This window comes from Mytilus edulis, chromosome 13, assembly GCF_963676685.1.
Source record: "Mytilus edulis chromosome 13, xbMytEdul2.2, whole genome shotgun sequence".
Lineage (NCBI taxonomy): Eukaryota > Metazoa > Mollusca > Bivalvia > Mytilida > Mytilidae > Mytilus > Mytilus edulis.
Genome location: NC_092356.1, coordinates 40,196,660 through 40,224,240, shown reverse-complemented (window position 1 = coordinate 40,224,240; position 27,581 = coordinate 40,196,660). Strand labels below are relative to the sequence as shown.

Here is a 27,581-nt window from a genome sequence, read left to right as displayed (position 1 = left end):
AGTCCCCACCTAAAAAGGAATAAAAAGACTATCTTTTCGTTATTATAAACCCGTGTCACGTGATGTGGCGCGCGCGCTGTACCTAAAATAAAAGAAAAACTTTCCAAACTAAACATGAAACTTCTCCAGTAACAATAATATAGACCCCATACAGAAACAAACAAACAAACAAACAAACAAACAAACCCCCCCCCCCCCCCCCCCCCCAATTCAATTAATTTTAAAGGGGGAAAGACCCCCTACAATTGCTTTTTTAAAGCAATTGATTTATATTTATTATTATTATTATTATAATATGTTGAACTACTCAATATAAGTTTTGGGGTTTGTATCTTTGCTTAATATGTTCACACTGTTTGTTTGAAATGGCTGATTGATCTTGTTTATATATAGAAACATGAATTAATTAACATACAATGTTGAAAAAACCTTGACAGTTAAGAATCACTGTGTCCAAAAAGAACTACAATTTGGAGGAATCTTATTTTATTTGTTCATGTGTTTATCAGCTCTTTATACCAAATCTATTGGATATGTACTGATTGATACTTTAGTTTGGGCAATTACTGAAGCTGAAGGTATATGCTTAGATTGGTACTCTATGTGATTCGTCTTTATGTTATCTCTTCTATCTTGTATATATACTTAAAATGTTCATTTCTTTTGAAGGAAGATGATATAAAGTTCATAGTCAAAATTGTAACAAGATTTGATGAAGCTATACAATCAATTTTGGGAGGCATCAATGCAGGAATCAGACTAATAAAATATTTAATAGAAGGAAAAATTAATTTATATGATCTAGTACTTACATTTGTTGATTCATTAGTGCAGCTTCCCAAACGGGTAAGTAATTAAACCAAGTTGAAAATAATAGAAAGTCTACATATGCCAATCCTGTCAACTGATTTTGCATGTCAAGCACAGCCTGGAATTTAAGAGCTCATATGAGATTTATTTATTGTTATCAAGTCAGACCAGTTAATCAAATAACCCTAATTTTGACAACTATATTGTTGTGCCTTGAGACTTGTTCGATTTCATGAGTTATTTGCCTCTCAATATAACCTGTAAATTTGTAATTCTTCCAGGAAAAAAATTCAACGCTTTGTGTTAACTATTAGATTAAGTGGCAAATAAAGTGCTTGGCTTCCCTTGACAGCTATGGTGTCAAACACACTGTTAATTTACACTAATAACATGAGTCCTAGGTCATGATTTGTGTCTTTTAAAGATGTTTGACAACAAAATTGAGTTACTTCCCTTTTTTAGCTTGCCTGGCCCGAAGGGCAAAGTGAGCTTTTCCCATCACTTTGCGTCCGTCATCAGTCGTCGTTAACTTTTACAAAAATCTTCTCCTCTGAAACTACTAAGCTATATTAAACCAATCTTGGCCATAATCATCATTGGGGTATTTAGTTTAAAAAATGTGTCCCGTGACTGGGCCAACCAACCAAGGTGGCCACCATGGCTAAAAATAGAATGTAGGGGTAAAATGTAGACTTTGGCTTATATCTCTGAAACCAAAGCATTTAGAGCAAATCTGACATGAGTAAAATTGTTTAATCAGGTCAAGATCTATCTGAAATATTTAGATGAATCGGAGAACCCATTGTTGGGTTGCTGCCCCTAAATTGGTAATTTTTCAAAGAATTTTTGCCGTTTTTGGTTATTATAGAAAGCGATAAACTGTAAAACTAAACAGCAATAATGTTCAGCAAAGTAAGATCTACAAATAAGTGAACATGACCAAAATGGTCAGTTGACCCCTTAAGGAGTAATTGCCCTTTATAGTCAATTTTCAAAATTTCAAATTTTTGTAAATTTTGGTAATCTTTTAAATCTTCTCCTCTGAAACTACTGGGACAAGTTTAACCAAATTTGTCAACAATTATCATTAGGGTATCTAGTTTAAAAAATGTTTTTGATGACCCTGCCCGTGAACCAAGATGGCCGACATGGCTAAAAATAGTACATAGCGTAAAATGCAATTTTTGGCTCATATCTCTGAAACAAGAGCATCTAGAGAAAATCTATTGAGGAAAAAATTGTTCATTAGGTCAAGATCTATCTGCCTTAAAATTTTCAGACCAATGGGCAACTTGTTGTTGGGCTGCTGCCCCTGAATTGGTAATTTTAAGAAAATTTTGCAGCTTTTGGTTATTATCTTGAATATTACTATAGATAAATATAAACTGTAAATAGCAAAAATGTACAGCAAAGTTAGCCCTACAAATAAGTCAACTTGACCAAAGTGGTAGATAGACCCCTTAAGGAGTTATTGTCCTTTATAGTAAATGTTTAATAATTTTCATAAATTTGTAAATATTTGTAAATTTTTACAAATATTTACAAATACTTTCCACTGTCACTTCTGGGCCAATTTCATTATAGATGGAGATAATTGTAAGCAGCAAGATTGTTCAATAAAGTAAGATCTACAAACACATCAACACCAAAACACAATTTTGTCATGCATCCATCTGTGTCCTTTGTTTAAATAGACCAAGGTGAGGGACACAGGCTCTTTAGAGCCTCTAGTCACTTTTCTCAGTATACTTCTTAAATTAAAGTTTCTTTGTAAAAAGATTAAATCTTATGAAAATTGAATGCAAAGATACATATATGATAATATTACTTGAATGATATTTACTTTTTTCAGAAAATAGAAAATAAATATTTTTTTTCATCTTTAACTCAATTCTTCAAATGCTTTAATATTAAATTATACAGTAGACTACAGAAAAAAGGATACCTAAAATGTCAGCAAAAAAAGTCAATTTATCTGAGGTATTCAATTATCCACTACACATATATTTCCTTCAAATTCCTTCAATATTGGTACAGACACAACCATGGGATAACTAAAGCCATTATAGCTACCTTATCATTGAAATTAAGAATAGTTTTTTTCTTTCAGGTACATGTTTGGATAGCTTTATAATGTTGAGTTGTATGGATTAAATACAATGGCATCTGTGATACATCCACCTCCTGTTTGCCAATAGTTTTAAATGTTACAACACACATTGTTCAAGGTTCATTTTTCTGGGCTCCTTCTAAAGGGAATAATTTAGTATTTGGTCCACAGTTTGATAAAATTGATTTGTAGCTAATAAGCAATTAGTCGTGTATTCCACTTCCTGTTTGTCACTGTTTTTTTACAACATTTTCCTGCATCAACAAAGACGGCAGCAGGTCCAGTAATCATTTGACTCCAGCTGTCTGTTTGTCCCCTCTTTTTGAAAGAAATCTTTCGTCTTAGTTTCTATGAAAGGGAATGGTTTAATATTTAGTCTGCAGTTTTATAATGTTAGTTGTAGGGAGCAAGATATTTATAATTTTTTGGTGTATCAACTTCCTGTTTGCAGATAGTTTAAAAAAAATAACAACACTCACTGTACAAGGAAGTTTTCATCAAATTTTTCTCATCTCCTACAAAAGGTTATAATTTAATATTTAGCATGCAGCTTAAAATGTTGAGTTGTAGCCAGTTTGTCATTTTCCCAATCACAGTACAACAAAAATATGATTAGTAATTAGTTGAAATAATATTTTCCACAGTATTTAAACATGTGAAGCTTATCAAAAATAGATCACACCCAAATTACTAAAACTTCTGTTGAAAAAAGAAATAATTTTATTTCATATAAATTTTTATTATTTTATAGGTTGCTAATCTAAGAAGTATAGCAATGAAAGCAACAAAGAAAATTGGGGAATATGATCGAAGTGAAATGCCATCTTTTATCAAACCGGTAGAACATTTGATTTTCAAAGTGCAGAAATTTCTTGGAAATTTAAAATCTGATGTTCTTTTATTTTTTAATGTAAGTATATAAGTACTGTAAATTAAGAATTAAATCATGCATAAACCAGGATAATAATGTAAAGAAATAAGGAGATGTGGTTACTGATTGCCATTGAAACAACTCTACCAGAGACCAAACCATGTAGAAGTTAATTAGCACCGGTACTACTACAAGTTGTGTTTTTGTGAAATTTTGAAAACCATTTACAATACAAGATAAATTTGGTTTATATAGAAGTAGATCACTACATGTACTACGGTCTACCAAAAATTCAAATTTGAGTATAAGAAATGTAACTGGACACATCACTACCACTTACGCCTGGTTTCCACCAGCATTCCAGGAATAATACACCTTATATTTTTTTACGAGTTGTGCTATTCATCTTGTGGCACTGTTAAGGCCACACTTAAAAGTATTTGGTTTGCCCAAACCCTACCCAAAGGTTGAGACAGTGGGTAGGTAGATAGGCATTTTCTATTTTTTTTCAAAAAAGAAATTGAAGTATCAGATGTTTATTAGTCTTCATGCCTATTTGATTAAAAAAAAACTTCTTCAAATCAGGACAATAAAAGGACTTGAGTAGGCAGCTTTTTTCTGGGTAGGTAGCGTTTGGTCAAACAAACCTATTATTTATTATGGCCTTACTTAAAAGTGGCAACTTTAAATTCAGAAAATATTTTTTTGATGAACAATTAGTTTCTTCTGTTGGGCTAACTGTACTCTGTTACATTAAAGATGGAGAAGCAACATTAAATTCAATTGATTTTAAGATTTATGTGTGATTTGAATTTTTTAGAAAGTTGGAAGATCTTTCTGTGTTGTATTTTTAATGCAATTCATATGTTTTCTCAAGGAATTAAAAATTTAGCTTATTTTGTGACATTTAATTTTAATGACTGCTTTTTCCCACTATGATTTACTTGTTTAGAAGCCTTTCAAATATGCAAATTTTTTAACCATAGTCAACTGGTTGATTTCATCATAATTGATCTGTTTTGCGTTTTTGAAAGATGAAGCAGGGGCCAATCCAGCTATTTTTTAAAAGGGGATTCCCAACCCATGATGAAAGGTGGTGGTGATGTTGGTTTTTATGCCCCACCTACGATAGTAGAGGGTCATTATGTTTTCTGGTCTGTGCCTCCGTCCGTCTGTCTGTCTGTTCGTCCCACTTCAGGTTAAAGTTTTTGGTCAAGGTAGTTTTTGATGAAGCTGAAGTCCAATCAACTTGAAACTTAGTACACATGTTTCTTATGATATGATCTTTCATATTTTTAAACTAAATTAGACTTTTGACCCCATTTTCATGGTCAACTGAACATAGAAATTAAAAGTGTGAGTTTCAGGTTAAAGTTTTAGGTCAAGGTAGTTTTTGATGAAGTTAAAGTCCAATCAACTTGAAACTTAGTACACATGTTCCTTATTAGTTGATCTTTTTACTTTTAAGGCCAAATTAGATTTTTTACCCAATTTCACGGTCCATTGAACCTGGAAAATGATAATGCGAGTGGGGCAATCATGTACTTTGGACACATTCTTGTTTTAAGGGGGGGGGGGGGGGTGGGGGGGGGGGGTTATAAAGATTGCAAAACCTTATGCGACTAACTTGATATCTAAATCTTCCAAGGCTTATCACTACTTTTAATATACACAAAATATAGTGCACTGATCATATACGTTCTATACATCCCATCCATTACATAACTTTAGCAAGGTGCAGGAATCTGTTCTTAAAATATCAATAATGTCATTGTCATTGTTTAAGTGATCTTTAAAAAATAAGGTAATCTTCCTTTGTCCAGAATTAATATTTAATTTGACTTGCCATTATTAAATTAAAGCAAACTTTACCATTCAGTGCTAACAAGCTATTTGTTTATTAATGTGAATAGTGCCCGCTGGGTGATAATTGCAGTAATAAGAACTTTCATTTGTAATTGGATACATATAAAGAATGTTTATTTTCCTGAAAACAATAATTTATCTCACATTTTTGTCAATTCTTCATGAATGGTGATAAGTACAGTAATTTCTGAATATTCAGTAAATAGTTACAAATGGATGGTTAAGAATACATTAATGATTTTTTTATTCAAAGGTCACCTTACTCGTTCAAATAAGATTTTCTCATCACTTGGCATGCATTGTTCCATATTTTTCACATTTGTAAAATTTTGAAGATAAAGGGACTGTTTTTTAAATAATGCCCCTGGCATAGGGGAGGGGGCATTAAGTTTTACTTGTCCGTCTGTACATACGTTCGAGCGTCCAAAAATTGGTTTCGGTTCTCTGACTTGAGATTGCCTCAACCAAATGTTATGAAACTGGTACACAATGCTTCTAACTGCAAAACACAGATTAAGTTTGAAATTTAGTGGCATCACTTTAACTGTTCTGTGTTTTGCCCCTTTATAAAATGGAAAAATTGCAAAATTTTTAGTTTCCGTTATCTAACTTAAGTCTGCTCAACTAAATGCTATTTAACTTATACAAAATGCTTATTACAATAAACGAATATCAATGGTACAATTGTTCAAATTAATGAATCAACTACAATTATGGACAAGGAAGGTAATTTCAATTTTAACCAACTACAATTATGGACAAAGGAAGATAACTCCAATTTTTAAACTTAATTTTCACAATATTATCAACTACAACTATATATGATGCTTCATACAATGCAATGTTCACTGAAAAAATTAAAACAATCTTTACCCATCGGTGCTTGCTTCATCGGTGCTTACATTAAGCACTTTGATTAATGTCCTTCAGTTTTGTTCCTTTATAACCTTATATAGTATTTATAAATGTCAATAGAGTGACTAGATGAATATCACAATAATAAGCAGTGTTCTCCCCAGGATTTTTGGATAGCGCTGTGGTAAGGGCGTAATTTTCAACAATTCTCAATAACTGTTGCGGCGCGCAGTTTGTATGTAATTTATTTGTTATGTGTTTTTCTTATATTATGTTATTGATGTTTTCTTGTGTAATGATGTCCTTATCATGCTCATGGAAGTTACCCCTTTGTTTGTTAGTGTTATTGTCTGGATATAGAAGAAGAGTCTTTTTTTCTCCATTGTAAATTCATATAATCCTCATATTATCTGTGTATAAAACCCAAGGAAAAGTCTTTTTCCATGAAGTGTCTATACCAGACTGCCTATGTGAAGATTTCTTAGCACTAACAGGTGATGTTGCAGAACATGTAGGACCAACAATAAAGTCATTGTCAGCTTCTGTGTTTGGTTTTGCAATCCACTGTAACAGTGAACTGTTAACCTTACGACCGCAAATATTGAAGATTTGAAGAAGTCGTATATTGGTATGACGTTGGCGTCGTTGTCGTCATCCTTGCTGTCGTCGTCCGTTGTCCGACTTTTGGTTTTTGCAATATAACTTTAGTATAAGTATATAGAAATCTACGAAATTTAAACACAAGGTTTATGACCATAAAAGGAAGGTTGGGATTGATTTTGGGAGTTTTGGTCCCAACAGTATAGAAATTAGGGGCCAAAAAAAGGTCCCATATAAGCATTTTTCTTGGTTTTTGCACAATAACTTTAGTATAGGTAAATAGAAATCTATGAAATTTTAACACAAGGTTTATGACCACAAAAGGAAGGATGGGAATGATTTTGGGAGTTTTGGACCCAACAGTTTAGGAATTAGCGGCCAAAAGGGTCCAAAAATAAACTTTGCTTGATTTCATAAAAAAAATAATTATTGGGGTTCTTTGATATGCCAAATCTAACCCTGTATTTAGATTCTTAATTTTTGGTCCTATATTCAAATTGGTCTACATTAAGGTCCAAAGGGTCCAAAATTCAACTTAGTTTGATTTTAACAAAAATGAATTCTTGGGGTTCTTTGATATGCTGAATCTAAACATGTACTTAGATTTTTGATTATGGGCCCAGTTTTCAAGTTTGTCCAAATCGGGGTCCAAAATTAAACTTTGTTAAATTTCAACAAATTTGAATATATGGGTTTTTTCAATATGGTGAATCTAACCATGTATTTAGATTTTTAATATTTGGGCCCGGTTATCAAATTGGCCCACATTGAGGTCTAAAGGGTCTAAAATTAAACATTATTTGATTTCATCAAAAATTGAATTCTTGGGGTTCTATAATATGCTGAATCTAACTATGTGTTTAGATTTTGGATATTGGACCATTATAGGTAAATGTCCAATTTAAAAATTTTAAGTTTTTAAGTTTAAGTTCTTAGACCACATTCATTCTGTGTCAGAAACCTATGTTGTGTCAACTATTTAATCACAATCCAAATTCAGAGCTGTATCAATCTTGAATGTTGTGTCCATACTTGCCCCAATTGTTCAGGGTTTCGACCTCTGTGGTCGTATAAAGCTGTGCCCTGCGGAGCATCTGGTTTAGTATAATGATTTCTCATTTTTCTGATCTTAACGTTTATTAATATTCAAATAGCTTCATCCAAGCTGGACATCGAGAAAGTGAATTTCTCAAGTCGTATCAGCTTGGGGTTTGTATAGATAGTAACTCAAGTAAGCCAGGCAAATTGTAACAAACCCCGTGTTTGATCGTTTTTAAACTCATTGTTTGTTCAAAGTTCGTAAAACAAGTTTGTGAGTGTCATCGGTAAATGCGGTCAATTTATTTCGTCTCATTTCATTCATATATGCCTCTTTACATTCTTTTAATTAAAAAAAAAAAGATGTCAATTTTGAAATCTTTGTTAATTTTGATCTTTCAAAGTCGACATTTTGTAAAATTTATTAGACTGGTCCTGCAGAGTTACTTAATACAACGGAAAAAAATCATTCAGAAATAGTAAACCAGTCGACCAAGTGATCCGAAGTGACAAATAAGTAGGAAATTTGAAAAAATTACGAAAAAAATATAGCAACACGCTTGCGTTGGATGGCGCTGTGGTAAGTTCAATAGAACAGCGGGAAATTGTGATAGCGCTGATAATCGCAGCGCTAAAACGGCCTGTGGAGAACACTGATAAGATCTCCCATTCTGAGTTTGATACATATAAGTGAATGCGAACACTTCTGAAATCGCAATAATTAATTCGCATTTTGTCCCTTCGTGGATTGGAAAAAAAGTGCACATAATGATTTCTGAATTTACAGTCAATAGTTACAAATGGATTTCTCAGAATACATAAAAGATTGTTGAGCCTCTAGTTTATGAGAATGCCTCCTTTATTTGTGAATAACATATACACTCTGCTGTACTTGTAGAAACTGTATGAAGCAGTGACTGTCATAATTCCAGAGAATGCCAGAATTATTTTCAAGTCTTTAGAGGACATAGTTTATGGAATTACACATATAATAAAAGAGCCTCTTGGAGCATTAGCAAAAGTTGGGAAAGGAGTTATTCAGTAAGTTCAACTATTTAGATATCTTTTATTCAGGAGATTTGTAAAAGTTTGGTAAAATTCTGTCTGATTGATGGTAAGACACCCACATGTAATGCACTGTTTACCATCTGTCTGTCCATCTGTTGTCAACATGTTGGACAACCACTCAAAAACACTTTAACCAATTTTCCTGAAATTTTGGTGAATGTTTATATATTTATTGATTAATTCTATGAATTACTGATTTTATGTTTAAGAAGTGAGGAATTTTTCTCATAAAAAAATATGGGATTTTCTAATTTTTGTTTACTGTGACTTATAAATTCTTTAAGCAATTTTCATGAAACTTTGATGATTGGTTTATATCTATTGAATTAAGATCCTTTTAGAGTTTTATTTGATAGATTTTTGACATATGACATTGTGGAGTTAAATTTTTATAATTGATAATCAGCACTGCTGTAGTTATAGGAAACTGTGATTAATTACCTTCAGAAAAAACATGATTTCTAGTTTAAACTGCATGATAACAATCACCAAGGCGCTTGATGAACTTTAATAGTGCAGGGATACACTACAGGCAATCATCTCTATCAGGTAAATGACGTCATATAGGTGCACATAATTGACAAACTTTTCCAGTGATACATAACTCGAAAATTTCATGTTTTAGGATTTATTTATCTGTGTTGAGGTTAATTGAGACCAAAAGAACAATACAGGAAGCACTTTCTAGTCTGAAAGGTTAGTAGAGAAGCCATTAAAGGCAGTCTTCAAACTTACTTACTAGTCCAGGCATTTTTGAATTGCTACTACAGACCAATAGAATTTATACATACATTTGTAATTAAAAAAACCAACTTCAGGCATTGTTGATGAAAAAGTTTATTGTGTACACTGTTAAAACACTGCATGGCAAAGTTCTATTTAGGAGATTACTGTTTTGTATTTTAAGCTCCGACGGCATCAATTGGGGATTTGATGGTCGCAAATAAGGTTTACTGGCGATGCGTTAGCGGAGACAGTAAACGGGTATTTGTGACCATCAAATCCCCAATTGATGCCGTCGGAGCTTAACATACAATATTGTTATCTCCATTCTAATGAAACCGACAAAATAACGTTAAAACATGTATTTAAAATCTGTCATATGCCGTCTGTGCTTGCTCGTTCGTCTCATAGCATCAATTGTCAATTGATGTCATGTCAATGAGTGACGTTATCCAATCAAAATGATCGTTACAAATGTTGTTGCATTAGAATGCACAATGACAGCTTTTAATATACTTTTATCCAGATAATTCTGTCTTAAACTATGGAGGTTCTAAAATACATTTCTTCAATAATTAAGCTAAAAAAAAAATGTTGCAAATTTTGAAAATGTACTGTATTTCTATTTTGGTATAGGTCAGTGAAATCTTCAAACTATGTTCGTATGAAGACAAAGGAAATATTGATACTGATAGTTAATGATAAGAATACATTTCTTTGTAAATACTAGTGCTGTGGTACTATACTTATATCTTTATAAATTATAAATGTTTAGATGAAATAAAATGTTTTAAATCTTTTTCATAGAGTTTTAAATCTTTTTCATAAAGTTTTTTTTTCAAAGTTTTATTTTTTTACAGAACCAAATTATTTAAAGACTGTTCCACAAATGAACTGAAAGGAAGAATCAAAATTTTATGAATGATAGGAGTTTCGTAATGTATAAATGATGAAATTATGTCATCTAATACCCACATCAAAATTTTATAAGAACAGCTATATTGCTTTTATTTCTACATACTTTTTATCTACCAGATGAAATATATTTATTTCAGACTCCAAGTTATATTGGCTTGACTTGACTGAAATAGGTGAAATAACGGATTTGTCAGTTACAGTGATGAATCAAGTTTCAGTTAAAAGTAAAGCTTGGGTTAATGAAAACATTGAAGAAGACTCAGTTAGACAATTTACCAAAGGGAAGCTGACTTTGGTAAGAAAATAAAAAAATGCTAGCCTTGCAACAAAAGTATCATAAAATTGTTATTGTTATGTGATATTATTTAAGTGTAATGATTTTCATACTTTTTAATGAAATTTAATTGAACATTTTTCTGAGTTTGAACCATAAAATATATTTTTCATACCAAGCAGCCATTTCATTTTTAAGGCCCCCCCCCTGGCCTGAAGAGTAAAGTTATCTTTTCTTTTCAATCACTTTCCATCCGTCATCGTTAGTAGTCATTATCATTTAAAAAACCTCTTTCCTGAAACTACTTGCTCAAATTAAAACAAATTAGACCCCAATCATTATAAGGGTGTAGTTTGAAAAGTATGTCTGATGTCCCCTTCTTTGCCAACCAAGATTGCCATCATGTTAAAATGAAACATAGGGGGAAAATGCAAGTTTTGTCTATTATTTTGAAAACCAGTAGAGAAAATCTGACTGGCAAAAGTGTTTAAAGACCAAACAGCCTATTGTTTATGCGCATCAACTAACGCAACTTGGTAGTGACATAAAAGCTCTATGACGTTGTTTCTAGCAATGAAAAAACGTCAAATTATAACGTCCTATTTCGTGTTTTTCACGGATTCCAACATGGTGTACACTTAAAAATACGTCTCCCAAGTAAAGAGTAATTAAGTGTCTAGCTGATATCTTGTGGAAATTTAACACAAATGGACACAAAAGATACTACACTATATTTAACCTTCGTTCTAATAAAAAACAATAAAATATAATTTTTGATCTCTTCTTTTTTACACCGATCTGCATTTCATTTTTAGCTCACCTGGCCCAAAGGGCCAAGTGAGCTTTTCTCATCACTTGGCGTCCGTCGTCCGTCGTCGTCGTCATCCGTCGTTAGCTTTTACAAAAATCTTCTCCTCTGAAACTACTGGGCCAATTTTTACCAAACTTGGCCACAATCATTATTAGGGTATCTAGTTTAAAAATTGTGTCCAGTGACCTGGCCAACTAACCAAGATGGCCGCCATGGCTAAAAATAGAACATAGGGGTAAAATGCAGTTTTTGGCTTATAACTCAAAGACAAAGCATTTAGAGCAAATCTGACATGGGGTAAAATTGTTTATCAGGTCAAGATCTATCTGCCTTGAAATTTTCAGATGAATCTGACAACCTGTTGTTGGGTTGCTGCCCCTGAATTGGTAATTTTAAGGAAATTTTGCTGTTTTTGGTTATTATCTTGAATATTATTATAGATAGAGATAAACTGTAAACATCAATAATGTTCAGAAAAGTAAGATTTACAAATAAGTCAACATGACGGAAATGGTCAATTGACCCCTAAGGAGTTATTGTCCTTTATAGTCAATTTTTAACAATTTTCATAAAATTTGTAAATTTTAACTAACATTTTCCACTGAAACTACTGGGCCAAGTTCATTATAGATAGAGATAATTGTAAGTAGAAAGAATGTTCAGTAAAGTAAGATGTACAAACACATCACCATCACCAAAACACAATTTTGTCATGAATCCATCTGCTTCCTTTGTTTAATATTCACATAGACCAAGGTGAGCAACAAAGGCTCTTTAGAGCCTCTAGTTTTTTATTCTTTCACATGCGTAGATTTTGTCTTGTATTTCGCCAATATGCATTTCATTTTTTTTTTATTCTATCATTTTGTCTTTCATTTGCACCGATTGTGTACAGGTTACCGGGGTTATTAGATAGGTGAAAGTTATTTTTATGTCCAATTTATGTTTTCTGGTCTGTGCGGTCGTTCGTTCGTTCGTCCGTCTGTCCTGCTTCAGGTTAAAGTTTTTGGTCAAGGTAGTTTTTGATGAAGTTGAAGTCTTATTATCAACTTATAACTTAATACACATGTTTCCTATGATTTTATCGTTCAAATTTTAATGTCAATTTTTCAAAATTAAAAAAAATTGAGTATTCAGAAGGTCGATAAAAAATTATTCTTAGAAGTTTTGACATACTGTCAACGTATGCATGTAACTAATGTCTGGATGATTCTCGTAAAATAATGTCCGATCTTGCAATGAAGTTAAAATTTATTTAAACTGCTTATTTGACAAAATCTTATAATTATGACAAAGGGTCATTGTCGTTTGTCATTTGTTTCATTTCAATTTGTTTAAGAAGAAATGATACACATTTCGCCTGATCTCACTAGTACTGAAGCTTACAGCTAATTTCCTACTGTATGTAGATAATCACTTTAGCTAGTTGCTTGCTTTGTTGGTATATTTTGTTAATGTCCAATTGAATTATCATATATATGGTTTACATACCTTTATGTGAAGATGTCAATCTTAATTACAAAGCTTGAATAAACATTTATACAAACAAAGCAAGGAAGCCAACCAAAGTTTTACCCTACATGCATTAGGGAATTAGGCAATTTAGCTGTAAGGGAAAACATATAGAATAGTTGTAAATTTAACTTATGACAAAAACAATTGCTCCAAGAATAATATCCAACATAAAATATCTCCCTTTCATTTAGCTATAACTATGACTGGAAAGATTGAAAACAAATTTCGATTTTCAATTCCGGTAACAACCTTGTCTTTTTTTTTTAATATACAAAATTTGCAATTTAGATTTATAATATTTTATCCTGTTGGAGAAATCTAACTTTGAAATTTTCAACAGAAAATGATTTCTAAATTAATTTTTGAATTAAAAACTTTTTGTATTTTACATTTACTGTCTCGTATATTCAAAACATTGTCATGTGAGGTAGTTATAACAGGGATTGTATTTCATGATAGATGTATAACGTTTTAGAATCAAAAACTTTAATTCATATATTATACCTATAATTTTAATTTCCCTATATCTTAAATATTCAGAAATAATGACTTCACAAACTAGATGGAATAATTTCTATACGTTCGTCTTAGTCGAGAAATATAATGATATAAAGAAGTTTGTCCATGCTTTTGTGTGTCCGTCTGTCAACAGTAGCAAATGAGTTTGTTACGGCAAACTTCTGAAATTGACGCGAAAAAAAAAACCACACACATATAGTCTGATATAGTAAGGCCTAAATTAAAATATTGTTTGTTTGCCCTTTTCCGACCCTATGTTTTGAAACAGGGTAGGTAGGTAGGTAAAATATTTTATTTTTTTCCCCAAAAAAATAACTTGACTCGGTATATTTTTTACATGGGTAGGCAGGTAGGTATAATATTTTATTTTATAAATACAGAATCTGCATAATGTCATTTTTTGTCTGTTTTGCTTTTGCTTATAAGTTTGTGGGACAACGTTTTGAAAAAAAAAATATCATGTAGAATGTGAAGTTAATTCATATGGCTTTTTTTTGCACTACTATTTTGTTTTCAAATATCAAAATAAAGAGCTGTGTTGCATATTTTCAACGTTCATTTATGCCTGTAACTTTGAAGAGTTTTAAATTGCACTAATATTCTGTACTATATACCTTGTGTGCTTACCTCTACCTAAAGGTTTTCTGTGAGAGATAACTTTGTTCAGGTTAAATATGTCCGGGCAGACATACATTACTATAAGAAAAAGTCCCTAGAGTGTTTAAATTTCCGTGTGTGCCCATGTTTCCAATAAAAATGCTACAAAACTTGAACTCAATTGTCACGTATTTTACATCACATTTATAAATGATTTGTATGGAAAACTTTGGTGATTTTACTGCCAAATATTCTCCATTTTACAGGCTTTTGTCACCTTTGGTTCATGTCAGATATAAATAATATGGCAATGCTGGTCGAAGGCATCGTTAACCATGATAATCATCCTTATCTACGGATCACAAAAGGCCATCCCTACATAAAATACAACGTCCGTTTACACAAAATAGTTTGTACACACGTTAATAATTTTTTAATAAACAAACTTTTTTGTAAATGAACCCTGCTCTTCAAGTAAAAAGATGCAGAGTTAACGTACGTCATATCATTATTTCAAAGCGTTTAACATCGATTTCAAACAAATGCTTTGAAACTCTATGCATGCTATATGCAAGTGTGCATGTCAAACGCTCATGTGATACCAAACGGACTAGACCTTATACGATAAAGATAAAACCCGAGGAAAAGTTTTGAGCGGGAAATACAAATATAAGATTTTTGGTAGGACGAAAAAATAAAATAAAATAAAATCTTGCTGGTAAATGCAAATAAAAGATTTTCAGGCGGAACGAATTTATAGGGTCGGTCGGTAAAGGGCAAACAAACAATATTTTAATTTAAGCCTAAAATACACTGTAGTTAGCCAGTGCCATCTTTCATTTATTTTCAATAATTTTGCTAATGAGGGACAGAGGACAAAAACAGACAACAGACTTTCCTAACAAAAGCGGCGAGAAAGGTTATTTCAAAAAATTTTCCATTCCGACGGATGGGGTTTCTGAAGGTAAATATTGTGCGACAACAACATCATAAGATCTAATACTGACACATGCATTTAATCTCTTGTATTACCGGATAATAAAGTAGGTGATTATAGTTGTTATTCTTGGAAATTTAAATGTGGGTTTCAAACGTCCAATTTGCGATTTTTTTTTTCAAATAGTGCGCCAGCAAGGGAAGTTTGTACTATGACGTCAGATGCGATGTTCTGAAGAAAGACAACTCTTTTCTTCAAAACGAACAAGAAAAAAACATGAAAATTGCCCATAACTTTTTTGAAAGGTCGGTGACATACACTTTTTTTGGCTTTATTTTGAAGAGTACACGTGGCACTCTCCTTCTTGAAATTATTATAAAGAAGTCACTGGCAGATTTGTTTTGATACTGGAAACGTTTTTCATTTTTACGTTTTATTTTTTGCAGGAATAAAATAAATCATATTTTTAAAGATCAAAACAATATGAGGCTTAAACTCTTGAACATGTATTTGATAGATACAAATCTGCTGTTTAATGTGAAACAAGAATTATGCTTGTAATTTTGATATAAAGGATTTTTTGGAGAGTTTATATAACAAGCAAATATTATGTCAATATTCGGGAAAACACGAAACTGAGGTTGCTATAGCGACAAAACTAAGTTGGTGACCCCCAATTTTTTTCATCATTTTTTGTTCTTCAAATCATGAAATACCTTCACACAAAATTTTAAGGAAAAAATCACTGGTAGAAATAAATAGGCTGTTTGGTCTTTAAAATGTTGAGCACTACCAATTGTCCATGTACGTTAAAACTGTCAAGACAACTTATGGTAGGAGTAGGTATGGTCCTTAATTTACAAATTTTACCATTTTTTTCATTTTTAGGCTCCTTCTATGGGCATTATGTTTTCTGGTCTGTGCGTCTGTTTGTCCGTCCGTTTGTTTGTCTGTTTGTATGTCCAGCTTCAGGTTAAAAGTTTTTGGTCAAGGTAGTTTTTGATGAAGTAGAAGTCCAATCAACTTGAAATTAGTACACATATTCCCTATGATATTATCTTTCTCATTTTAATGCCAAAATAGAGTTTTTACCCCATTATCACGGTCCACTGAACATAGATAATGATAGAGCGGATGGGGCATCCATGTACTATGGAAACATTCTTGTTGTATAATAATTTGAAACTGTGATAGATACAGTGAATTTTTTTATTGCAAAAATGATCAGCAAGACTTGGGGTTCTCACTTAAGCGAGTCTATGATTCTTGGACTCATCAAAATCTGTCTGGACTCACCATTTACAAAATTGGTGAGTCAACAGGTGCATCAAGACTGAAATATTTTGTATAAACTGAACACAGTTAAACACAAATATCATCATTTTATAGCAAAAGTTTAAAAGTGATCTGAATTTAATGTCATTTCATTGCTCTGTTAGGAAATGGAGACTAAATAATACATTATTGTGCAATAAAATATTTTCTTCTTGCTTTTGGACTCATCATGGCAAAAAATTACGAGTCCCTGAACTCGCCTTCAAAATTCCTTAGCGAGAACCCTGAAATTTAGACCAGCTAACTGCAATAGATAGAAAGAAACTTCAAATAGCAAAAATTATCAGTCGAGATGACAACAAATTCTTTCATGACAGAAATCTTCAGTATATGTGAGCCAAAATTTGTTCCTGTGAAAAAAGTTCCAGTGGAACTAATTTCACAGGAAATATGTTCTGGGAGAACTTTTTTCACAGACAATTTCTATATAATTTGTTCCATCTCTATGAAATAAGTTCCACACTTTACTTGGTGAAATAAGTTCTGGGTTGGTGAAATTTGTTCCTTACCTAGTGAAATAAGTTCCATGTTTGTGAGATTTGTTCCTTACCTGGTGAAATAAGTTCTGGATTTGTGAAATTTGTTCCTTACCTGGTGAAATAAGTTCCTTGTCTGTGAAATATGTTCCACTGGTTAAACAAGTTATCTTATATACTGAGCACTTGTCATCAGTGAGTTTAAAGTCATTATAAAAAACATGTATTATATTGATAATGTAATTAATAAAAAGTGTAAACATCCAATTGGATCATGTGGAGTAAAGCAAAATTTTAATAACATGCTCAATTAATAATACTAAAAATGGACCTTATGAGCCAGGAAAGAGTAGAATAAGAAATAATAATAAAAGTCACTCCGAAAATTTGAATAAAAGTAATTGCATTTGAATGGCATTTTTAGCTCACCTGGCCTAAAAGGCCATGTGAGCTTTTCTCATCACTTGGCGTCCGTCGTCGTCGTCGTCGACGTCGTCGTCGTCGTCGTTAACAATTTTTCAAACATCTTCTCCTCTGAAACTACTGAATGGATTTGAATGAAACTTAATATGATTGTTCCTTAGTATATCCTGCACAAAATGTGCGCTTCGATTTTTGATCCGTCAAAAAACATGGCCGCCGTTACTTAAAATAGAACATAGGGGTCAAATGCAGTTTTTGGCTTATATCTCAAAAACGAAAGCATTTAGAGCAAATCTGACATGAAGTAAAAATGTTCATTAGGTCAAGATCTATCAGCCCTGAAATTTTCAGATGAATCAAACAAACCATTGTTGGGTTGCTGCCACTTAATTGGTAATTTTTAAGGAAATTTTGCAGTTTTTGGTCATTATCTTGAATATTATTATAGATAAAGATAAACTGTAAACAGCAAAAAAGATCAGCAAAGTAAGATCTACAAATAAGTTAATATGACCAAAATTGTCAATTGACCCCTTAAGGGGTTATTGTCCTTTAATGACAATTTTTCACAATTTGTTCATCATATTTGCTAACTTTAAAAAATCTTCTCCTCTGAAACTACTGAATGGATTTGGTTAAAACTTAGCATGGTTGTTCCTTAGATTATCCTGCACAAAGCGTGTGCTTTGATTTTTGATCCGTCAAAAAACATGGCCGCCGTTACTTAAAATAGAACATAGGGGTCAAATGCAGTTTTTGGCTTACATCTCAAAAACGAAAGCATTAAGAGCAAATCTGACATGGAGTAAAAATGTTCATTAGGTCAATATCTATCAGCCCTGAAATTTTCAGATGAATCAAACATCCAATTGTTGGGTTGCTGCCACTTAATTGGTAATTTTAAGGAAATTTTGCAGTTTTTGGTCATTATCTTGAATTTTTTATAGATAAAGATAAACTGTAAACAGCAAAAAAGATCAGCAAAGTAAGATCTACAAATAAGTTAATATGACCAAAATTGTCAATTGACCCCTTAAGGGGTTATTGTCCTTTAATGACAATTTTTCACAATTTGTTCATCATATTTGCTAACTTTAAAAAATCTTCTCCTCTGAAACTACTGAATGGATTTGGTTAAAACTTAGCATGGTTGTTCCTTAGATTATCCTGCACAAAGTGTGTGCTTTGATTTTTGATCCGTCAAAAAAAACATGGCCGCCGTTACTTAAAATAGAACATAGGGGTCAAATGCAGTTTTTGGCTTACATCTCAAAAACGAAAGCATTAAGAGCAAATCTGACATGGAGTAAAAATGTTCATTAGGTCAATATCTATCAGCCCTGAAATTTTCAGATGAATCAAACATCCAATTGTTGGGTTGCTGCCACTTAATTGGTAATTTTAAGGAAATTTTGCAGTTTTTGGTCATTATCTTGAATTTTTTATAGATAAAGATAAACTGTAAACAGCAAAAAAGATCAGCAAAGTAAGATCTACAAATAAGTTAATATGACCAAAATTGTCAATTGACCCCTTAAGGGGTTATTGTCCTTTAATGACAATTTTTCACAATTTGTTCATCATATTTGCTAACTTTAAAAAATCTTCTCCTCTGAAACTACTGAATGGATTTGGTTAAAACTTAGCATGGTTGTTCCTTAGATTATCCTGCACAAAGTGTGTGCTTTGATTTTTGATCCGTCAAAAAACATGGCCGCCGTTACTTAAAATAGAACATAGGGGTCAAATGCAGTTTTTGGCTTACATCTCAAAAACGAAGCATTAAGAGCAAATCTGACATGGAGTAAAAATGTTCATTAGGTCAATATCTATCAGCCCTGAAATTTTCAGATGAATCAAACATCCAATTGTTGGGTTGCTGCCACTTAATTGGTAATTTTAAGGAAATTTTGCAGTTTTTGGTCATTATCTTGAATTTTTTATAGATAAAGATAAACTGTAAACAGCAAAAAAGATCAGCAAAGTAAGATCTACAAATAAGTTAATATGACCAAAATTGTCAATTGACCCCTTAAGGGGTTATTGTCCTTTAATGACAATTTTTCACAATTTGTTCATCATATTTGCTAACTTTAAAAAATCTTCTCCTCTGAAACTACTGAATGGATTTGGTTAAAACTTAGCATGGTTGTTCCTTAGATTATCCTGCACAAAGTGTGTGCTTTGATTTTTGATCCGTCAAAAAACATGGCCGCCGTTACTTAAAATAGAACATAGGGGTCAAATGCAGTTTTTGGCTTATATCTCAAAAACGAAAGCATTAAGAGCAAATCTGACATGGAGTAAAAATGTTCATTAGGTCAATATCTATCAGCCCTGAAATTTTCAGATGAATCAAACATCAAATTGTTGGGTTGCTGCCACTTAATTGGTAATTTTAAGGAAATTTTGCAGTTTTTGGTCATTATCTTGAATATTATTATAGATAAAGATAAACTGTAAACAGCAAATATGATCAGCAAAGTAAGATCTACAAATAAGTCAATTTGACCAAAATTGTCAATTGACCTCTTTAGGAGTTATTGCCCTTTAAAGACTTTTTTCACAATTTGTTCATCATGTTGACTTACTTTAAAAAATCTTCTTATGAAACTGCTGTATTAATTTCAGCCAAACTTAGGCTAAATGAGTTACAGAGTTTCAGAGTATCTAGTATAAATTTTATATTTCATTTCCTTGTATGTCAAGAAACATAGCTCCTATGGCTAAAATAGAACATAGGAGAAAATGATTTTTTTTTGCTTTAGAAGAAAATAGGACGATTCAAAGAACATTTAAATAAATTGAAAAGCCAAAATAATCATTGATGAGAGATTAAACCAAAAAAATTCAGGTGAGCGATTCAGGCTCTTGAGAGCCTCTTGTTTCCCAATACTTTGTAGTTTTGCCTATTATTTTGGAAGCTATAATAGATGGATTGAAATTTTATAAGCAAAGATTATTAGCAAGACAAGATCTACAAATATGTCAATATGACTGAAATTGTCAGTTAACTCTTTATAGAGTTATTGCCCTACCATGATGATTCTTACCAAAAATTGCTATGGTTGAATTAAAGCAGGTAAGCAACACAGGTTCTTTACTGCCTCTTGTTAAAATGAAGGGCTTCATTCAAAATGTGTTTCAATCAATATTTTTACACCCCAATAAAATTATTAAAAGAAACATTTAATTCTTAAGTAAAAGATTGTTGGTGTTATTAAAATTTGAGCATCTTGTTGAAGGGGTTTTTGAAGTTACATTTAGCTTACAATTTATCTTTCTATTTATTTTTTCGTGTTTCAGTGTATGCTATAAATACTTATTTATATTTTTAAGCGTGAGATGAGACAGAATGTTGTTGATAACATAACGACAACAGTAGAAGAGTTGGTTACATCGTTGCAAGGACTTAATGGTTTCGCCAATTCTTTCTTCAACAAGTATAAGGAGTTTTTCTCCTTAGTGAAGTCTGTCAAAGAAGCTTATACCATCTTGAAAAATGGGTAAATACTATTACTTAGCCTTTCAGTACATAATTATAATAAGTAAAATAATGAAGTAATAAATAAATCACATTTTTTTTTTATAGTTTTAACAAAATTTGTTTGCTTGTTTTTCAGATTTTTTTACGACCTCAAGCAATTTTTTGCTTTACTATAACTTAAGTTAACTGTTTGGGAACTAGGGGCCTCAAAGAGACCAAAAACAAGCTTTTTTGTAGTTTCAGGACAATAACTTGTGTGTAAGTGTATTGATCTTTTTTTTAATATCAACCATTGTGGTGGCCAACTGATTTTCATAATTGCCTTTTGTTATTAAGTCATAAGGAATCAAAATCAGAATAAGGCATAAAATGTACGACTGGCTCAAATATTTTTGGAATTTTTTAAAGATTTTTTACTACATTTATTATGTGTTCGAAACATTTATTATGTCAAAAATGTTATCACACTCCAAATTCAGACAGTATAAAACATGAATTTTGTGTTCAAACTTTCCCCAACTGTTTAGGGTTCAATATATATGGTAATATCAGGCTGTGTTCAGCGAAGCATTTTATTAAATTTATTTTGGAGAGGATTAGAAAAAGTAAAATGACATTAAGGGGATGCATAATATAACATTGCACATTAAAAGAAAATATAGTAATAACCATCGATGTATTATTGATAAAAGCATCTTATTATTTTACAATAAAACTACTATTAATTGTAGGTATGAAAATGCAATGTCTAAGCTTGCTTCGATCTTTGGTCCTGGTGCACACAAACATTTTCCTAAAATGACACGCTTGAAGGGAGGTGGATGTGACTATAATGGTTTTTACCCAGCTGGCAGGGAAGGAGGAGTAGACTTGGAAGCTGAAGTGGGAAAAACAGTTAGTATTCCATTAAAGTGACTCTAATATAGATATTATGTATACTCATGCTGAAGAAATTGATGTTAGGGAGAACCAATACTGTTTCCACAAAGATTTACAGGGTAGAATATACATATACATATATTGTTTGTTTTTTGTTACAAGATAGACTGGATTGCATGTATAAACTTTCTGTTTATATTTCTTTCCCCTTCCTTATAAGTACAGGTAATTAAATCTAAAAAAAATAGTGAATGTATAGATACTAAAATTCAATTTTACAGATCAACAGATTAGGGCTGTTTCAGAAAATATTATGTACTTCTCCTGGAAGGCACTTTCATTTAACCCCCATCATCCACAGAAATTAAATAAATTTAACACCCCACCTGTACCATTGAATTTTACTAAATGGTCACATCTTATATAATCAAGAAAGAAAAAAAGAACAAAATATATACAGTTAACTCTCATTGTCATGAACTTGGTTGACACAAAATGTTGGAAATTTGTTCCATACAAATATGAATGTAGGACAGAAAGTCACAGGACAAAAAGTCACAGACAAAAAATCACGGACAAAAATTCACAGGACAAAAAGTAAAAATTCAGTTTTGAGATTACTTTACCTTGAACAAGAACACAATAATTTTAAAAATATTTTTTTTGTTTTTGCATTAACTATTAGATATGGAGCAACTTTGTAATCAAAACTTATTCAATAAATATCAATAACGATCGAATAATTGTTATGGAAAACAAAATGTCAAAATGACTTGATACTAAAATGGCTTCATTCTGCCAAGAAATATATCCTTTGCATGATTAAATTTTAATATTTTTTCCTTTATCAAGACTTTTAAAAGAACAATTGCCTAAATATATGTTACAAAAAGAAAATATTTCAAGATCTTTCTCTCATGTATTCAAACAATTGTCAACAAATTATTTGTGACTTTATGTCCTGTGACTTTTTGTCCTCGGTGACTTTCTGTCCGTTTACCACAAATATATGTATTTCAACTCTCGATAAGTCAAAATTGGATGAATCAAAATTTTGGTGGTGTTGAACCAATGTTACGGTCATTGCCAATAACCACAGGAAAATTGTAACTGTACAAAGTAAAAACAATGGGACAAAAGCACAATATAATTTTATTATAATTATAAAAGACATTAACATACATATTAATATCATCAATCTGAGACCAGAATATCCATTCCAATGCATAATTACTGAATTAGTAGGATAAGAAAGAGTTGTGTCCCTTTGGAGTTGAACTATAGCTATCTTGACACAAATCTAATGTTTCATGCCATGCTCTATGCTCAGTTTAACATGGGTAGGTGAAAGACAAATTGTGGAAAAAGAACCTGGATTCTTGAGCCACATCTCCTTATTTGTATAAGAAGTAAAAACTGAAATTAATATATTTTTATCATTATGTTTCATAAATGTATTCACAAAAGAGCAATTACTTAAATATAAACATAATTGCTGAACTCAGTTATAATTGCTTATATTATATACTTAGTATATTGTGATTCAATTTATAAAAAAGATATTTATTTTATAGATCGTTGCCCCATTTTCCGGATTTGCAAAACTGGGTAATAATATGAATGAGGTGATAATTGAAGCTACTGGTGGATTTCTCAGAGATATTGACATAGTTATAAAGAATATTAGACCAAACATTGACATTTTACATCCTAATGATCTATTATATATTAGACACAGAGTAAGTTTGTTCTATAACAATATACAGTAAACAGTCATATTTGCCAGACCTGACTTAACTGAAAGACCAATATCAAAAATGGCAGATTGGAATTTAGATTCAAAGTTATTTTTATACGCCCGTCAAAAATTTTGACAGGACATTACGCCCGTCAAAAATTTTGACGGGAAGTATTAGGGTATACAAATATCCGGTGTCCGTCTGTCTGTCTGTCTGTCCGTCCGTCCGTCTGTCTGTGCAGCGTAAACATGTTGCACCGTAACTTGAGAACGAATTATCTAAATTTCATGAAACTTAATATAGTTGTTTCTTATGATGGTCAAATGATCTGTATACTTTTTGGTGAAAATGAGATTTAAACTTTTTTGAGTTACGGCACTTTGTAACTAAAACAGGGGTGTGTTTTTTTTCACATGTCGCACCGTATCTCAAAAAAGATTCTTGATTATTGCTTAAAACTTTACACACTTCTTAGTTATATTAATCTTAATATCTGTATACTTTTTGGTGATGATTCAAAATTTCATTTTTGAGTTATTGAGTATTTTGTAAAAAAGGGGGAGAGGTTTTTTACATGTTGCGCCGTATCTCCACAGTTTTTATTTCTTCAATGGACCTTTTTTTCAGTCTTCAGGAGGCACATTTTGGAGATGTCAAAATCAATAATCTCATTCAGACCCTAAAGCTGAAAATATATAAGCAAATGTGGAGAAAAATGATTAAAATGGTCCTTTAAAGAATGGAAGGCGGTTTCTCAACTATTTTGATGAAATTATATGTACATTAAATTTGTAGCTCCAGAGACCTTATAACCATCAGAACTCAAACACAGACTTTTGAAGAAAAAAAACCAGATTTAAAATTAAATGGCACATGTGACAGAAGTATCACGATTGAAAGTAAAAATGAGCTTGTCTTGTGTAGACATTTGATTGTTCTGACATGGTTTGCATGTTAATTTTCATAGGTTGTAGCTGGAGAAGATATAGGAGTGGCAGTGAAGTCAAACTGTTTCAATCATATTAAAGTGATATTTATTAAGAGTGGAGGGACAGTAGATCCAACTGGATTCATGACAAAAAGAGGAATTAAAATTCAGCCTTGGAAACAGAAATGTGATGATTATAAAATTCTTTTCATGGTAAGCTAGTTGTTTGTAAAAAATATTTATCCTTTAGTCCAATCCAAATTGTATACTTAACAGGCTATTATTTCAACTGGGATTTATTTTTAATTATGGAATTTGCATAATTTCTTGTGCTTGAAATTTTTTAATACATTCCATGTTTATTCTTTACTTTAATGTTCTGTGCTGTTTACATTTTAAATTATGAAGAAGATAGTGCATTTTCAATAGAATGTACTGTGCCGCGCACAACACTATCTATACAAATACATTGTATGGAAAGTGTTATGAACTGCCCCAATATTATAATACCAAATATACGGAATTTATTAAAAAATTCAAGCACTAGAAATTATACAAATTCCATATTTAAAAATAATTCCAAATTCAAATAATAGCCTGTTACTTGTACATTGGACTTTTATGGAAGAAGGATTAGCAATATCTTCTCCACATGTGGCACCAATGGTGCCGCTGATGCAAGTACATCTCCAGTGATTAGTCTCATTGTGTGATGTCTCAATTGTGAAACTCATTTTAACTCATTTGGATGGTTGTCTCATTGGCAATCATACCACACCTCATTTTTCTATAAAAACTTATTCTTATCATCTATGACACATATATTCCCTTAAGGTCAACCAACCAAGGATGATGTCAATAAAACTTTTAAAGGGATGGAAACATTAAAAAATTTGAAAGAGATATAATGAATTTGTTTGACCACATGACATTGCTATATGTGTAGTTTCTGCATTAGTTTGCTGCAAACACACATCAGAAAAAATAACTGGTTTTAAAGTTTACTTCAATATTGCTGTAGCTAACAATTGCGGCAAGTTTACAGCAAATACGATGTGCATAATGATGTTTGCTGAAAGCTTGCCAGAAGCTTAATTTGCATGATAAACTGGTTGCATTAAATGTTTGTCATAAGGCTTATTTTTCGGTGAGGAATCTAAAGGAAAGTCCTACATTGACTTTGTGATTGTACAGTTAATTCAGAGTGGAGTGCAAGGACATCACATTGATTTGTTTTTATTGCTACCTTGGTTTTTTTGAACTACTCTATTATGAATCAAAATTTACCTTCATTCATTTATTTTTGGGGGTATAAATTTTTAAGGATTGCTGAAAACTTGCATTTTCGTAGATGTTTGATTTTGTGGTTTTGCCAATTTCTGTATACAAAGCCTTTTAAAAATATGTTATTCATTGAACATTTGAATTCATGGTTCACCTGTACTTATGAAACCCACGAAAATTGGTATCTAACGAATAATAAGGAATCCACAGTACATTAGATTGAGTATCTTTAGTAACTTTTTAATATTTTAATCTATTAATATGAAAAATTTGCTCAAAATCAACTGATACTTCACTTGTTCCATATCTTTGTTATTATAACAGAATAAATTGATAAAATAGCATTTAAAAGAATGCATGGGTGACAACATTTAGAAAACTGGTTTTGTGCTTTTGATAACATAATTAAAAAATTACCTTTAGGTGTGTTTGTTCTGTTTCACAAAGTAGACTCCGTCATTCCGCAACAAACAATTATATGGAGTTTATTTCTAAACGCCTTCAGATATTGGGTTGATTTTTGGTATGTGAGTTAACCATGATGAGTTACAGATCAAGTTTTAGTTTCGTTCTGCTTTACTAATTTTTGCCGAAATTACTAGCTTTGGACTTTGAGAAATTGTTGAAAATCACAATTATACGAACTTTTTTCTAAACGCCTTCAGATATTGGGGTGATTTTTGGTATGTAAGTTAACCATGATGAGTTACAGATCAAGTTAAAGTTTCATTCCGCTCCGATAATTTTTGCTGAAATTACGGGCTTTGGACTTTGATAAATTATTGAAAATCACAGTTATATGGATTTTTTTTTCTATACGCCTCCAGATTTTGAGCTGATTTTTGATATGTGAGACTACCATCATGTTTAACCACATGTGCTTACATTGAAATTGCAGATTTTTCAACTTTTTGGGACGGGCCATTCGTGTCGCTTTGACACATCTTATTTATTCCAGTTTCACTGATGAGTCTTTTGTAGACCAAAAGTTTGACTGGAATGCAAAATTTTGATCCTGGTTTCTCAGTATTTAGAATAAGCTACAAAATGATATTGGATTATTGCTATCTGATTTTAGGGAAATACTATACAAGCAGGTTCAATTGTTGGTGCAATTGGTAAAAAATTGAAAAAGGTTAAACGTAAGATGCGCAACAAAAATACTCATAAAGAAACTATGCCAAAGTTAAAGAGGGATCCTCCAGGTACAGATGTTAAAAGAATAAAAGGTATGTTATCTATCGGCTTGGCTATTCTTTTGTTTAACCAAGTGAGCTATTCTCCTCACTTGGCATCCATCGTATGGCATCTGTTGTCCCTCTGTTGTTAAGTGCCCCAAACATGTAGGAGTAAGGGGCAAAAAATGGGCCAAAAACAAGCATTTATCTAGTTTCTAAATAATAACTTGTGTTTCAGTGTATGGATCTCTCTTAAATTGTACTAAAAGGTTCCATACTACAAAAAGAAGGATGGGATTGAGTTTGGCTCCTGTCGTAGCGGAGGGGCATTAAGTTTTAC

At 31.8% G+C, this 27,581-nt stretch overlaps 1 protein-coding gene across 1 annotated transcript in view; it reads left to right on the top strand.

Moving 5' to 3' along the window:
* LOC139501259 (uncharacterized) overlaps positions 1–27,581 on the top strand; it is a 114,282-nt gene that overhangs the window by 71,428 nt on the left and 15,273 nt on the right. The window contains exons 18-27 of the mRNA XM_071290282.1: positions 670–846; positions 3,672–3,830; positions 9,049–9,191; positions 9,844–9,914; positions 10,997–11,154; positions 21,086–21,252; positions 21,965–22,127; positions 23,687–23,851; positions 24,819–24,992; positions 27,142–27,292. Of these exons, the coding sequence (XP_071146383.1) occupies positions 670–846; positions 3,672–3,830; positions 9,049–9,191; positions 9,844–9,914; positions 10,997–11,154; positions 21,086–21,252; positions 21,965–22,127; positions 23,687–23,851; positions 24,819–24,992; positions 27,142–27,292 (1,528 nt within the window). The remainder of the gene's footprint in view (positions 1–669; positions 847–3,671; positions 3,831–9,048; positions 9,192–9,843; positions 9,915–10,996; positions 11,155–21,085; positions 21,253–21,964; positions 22,128–23,686; positions 23,852–24,818; positions 24,993–27,141; positions 27,293–27,581) is intronic.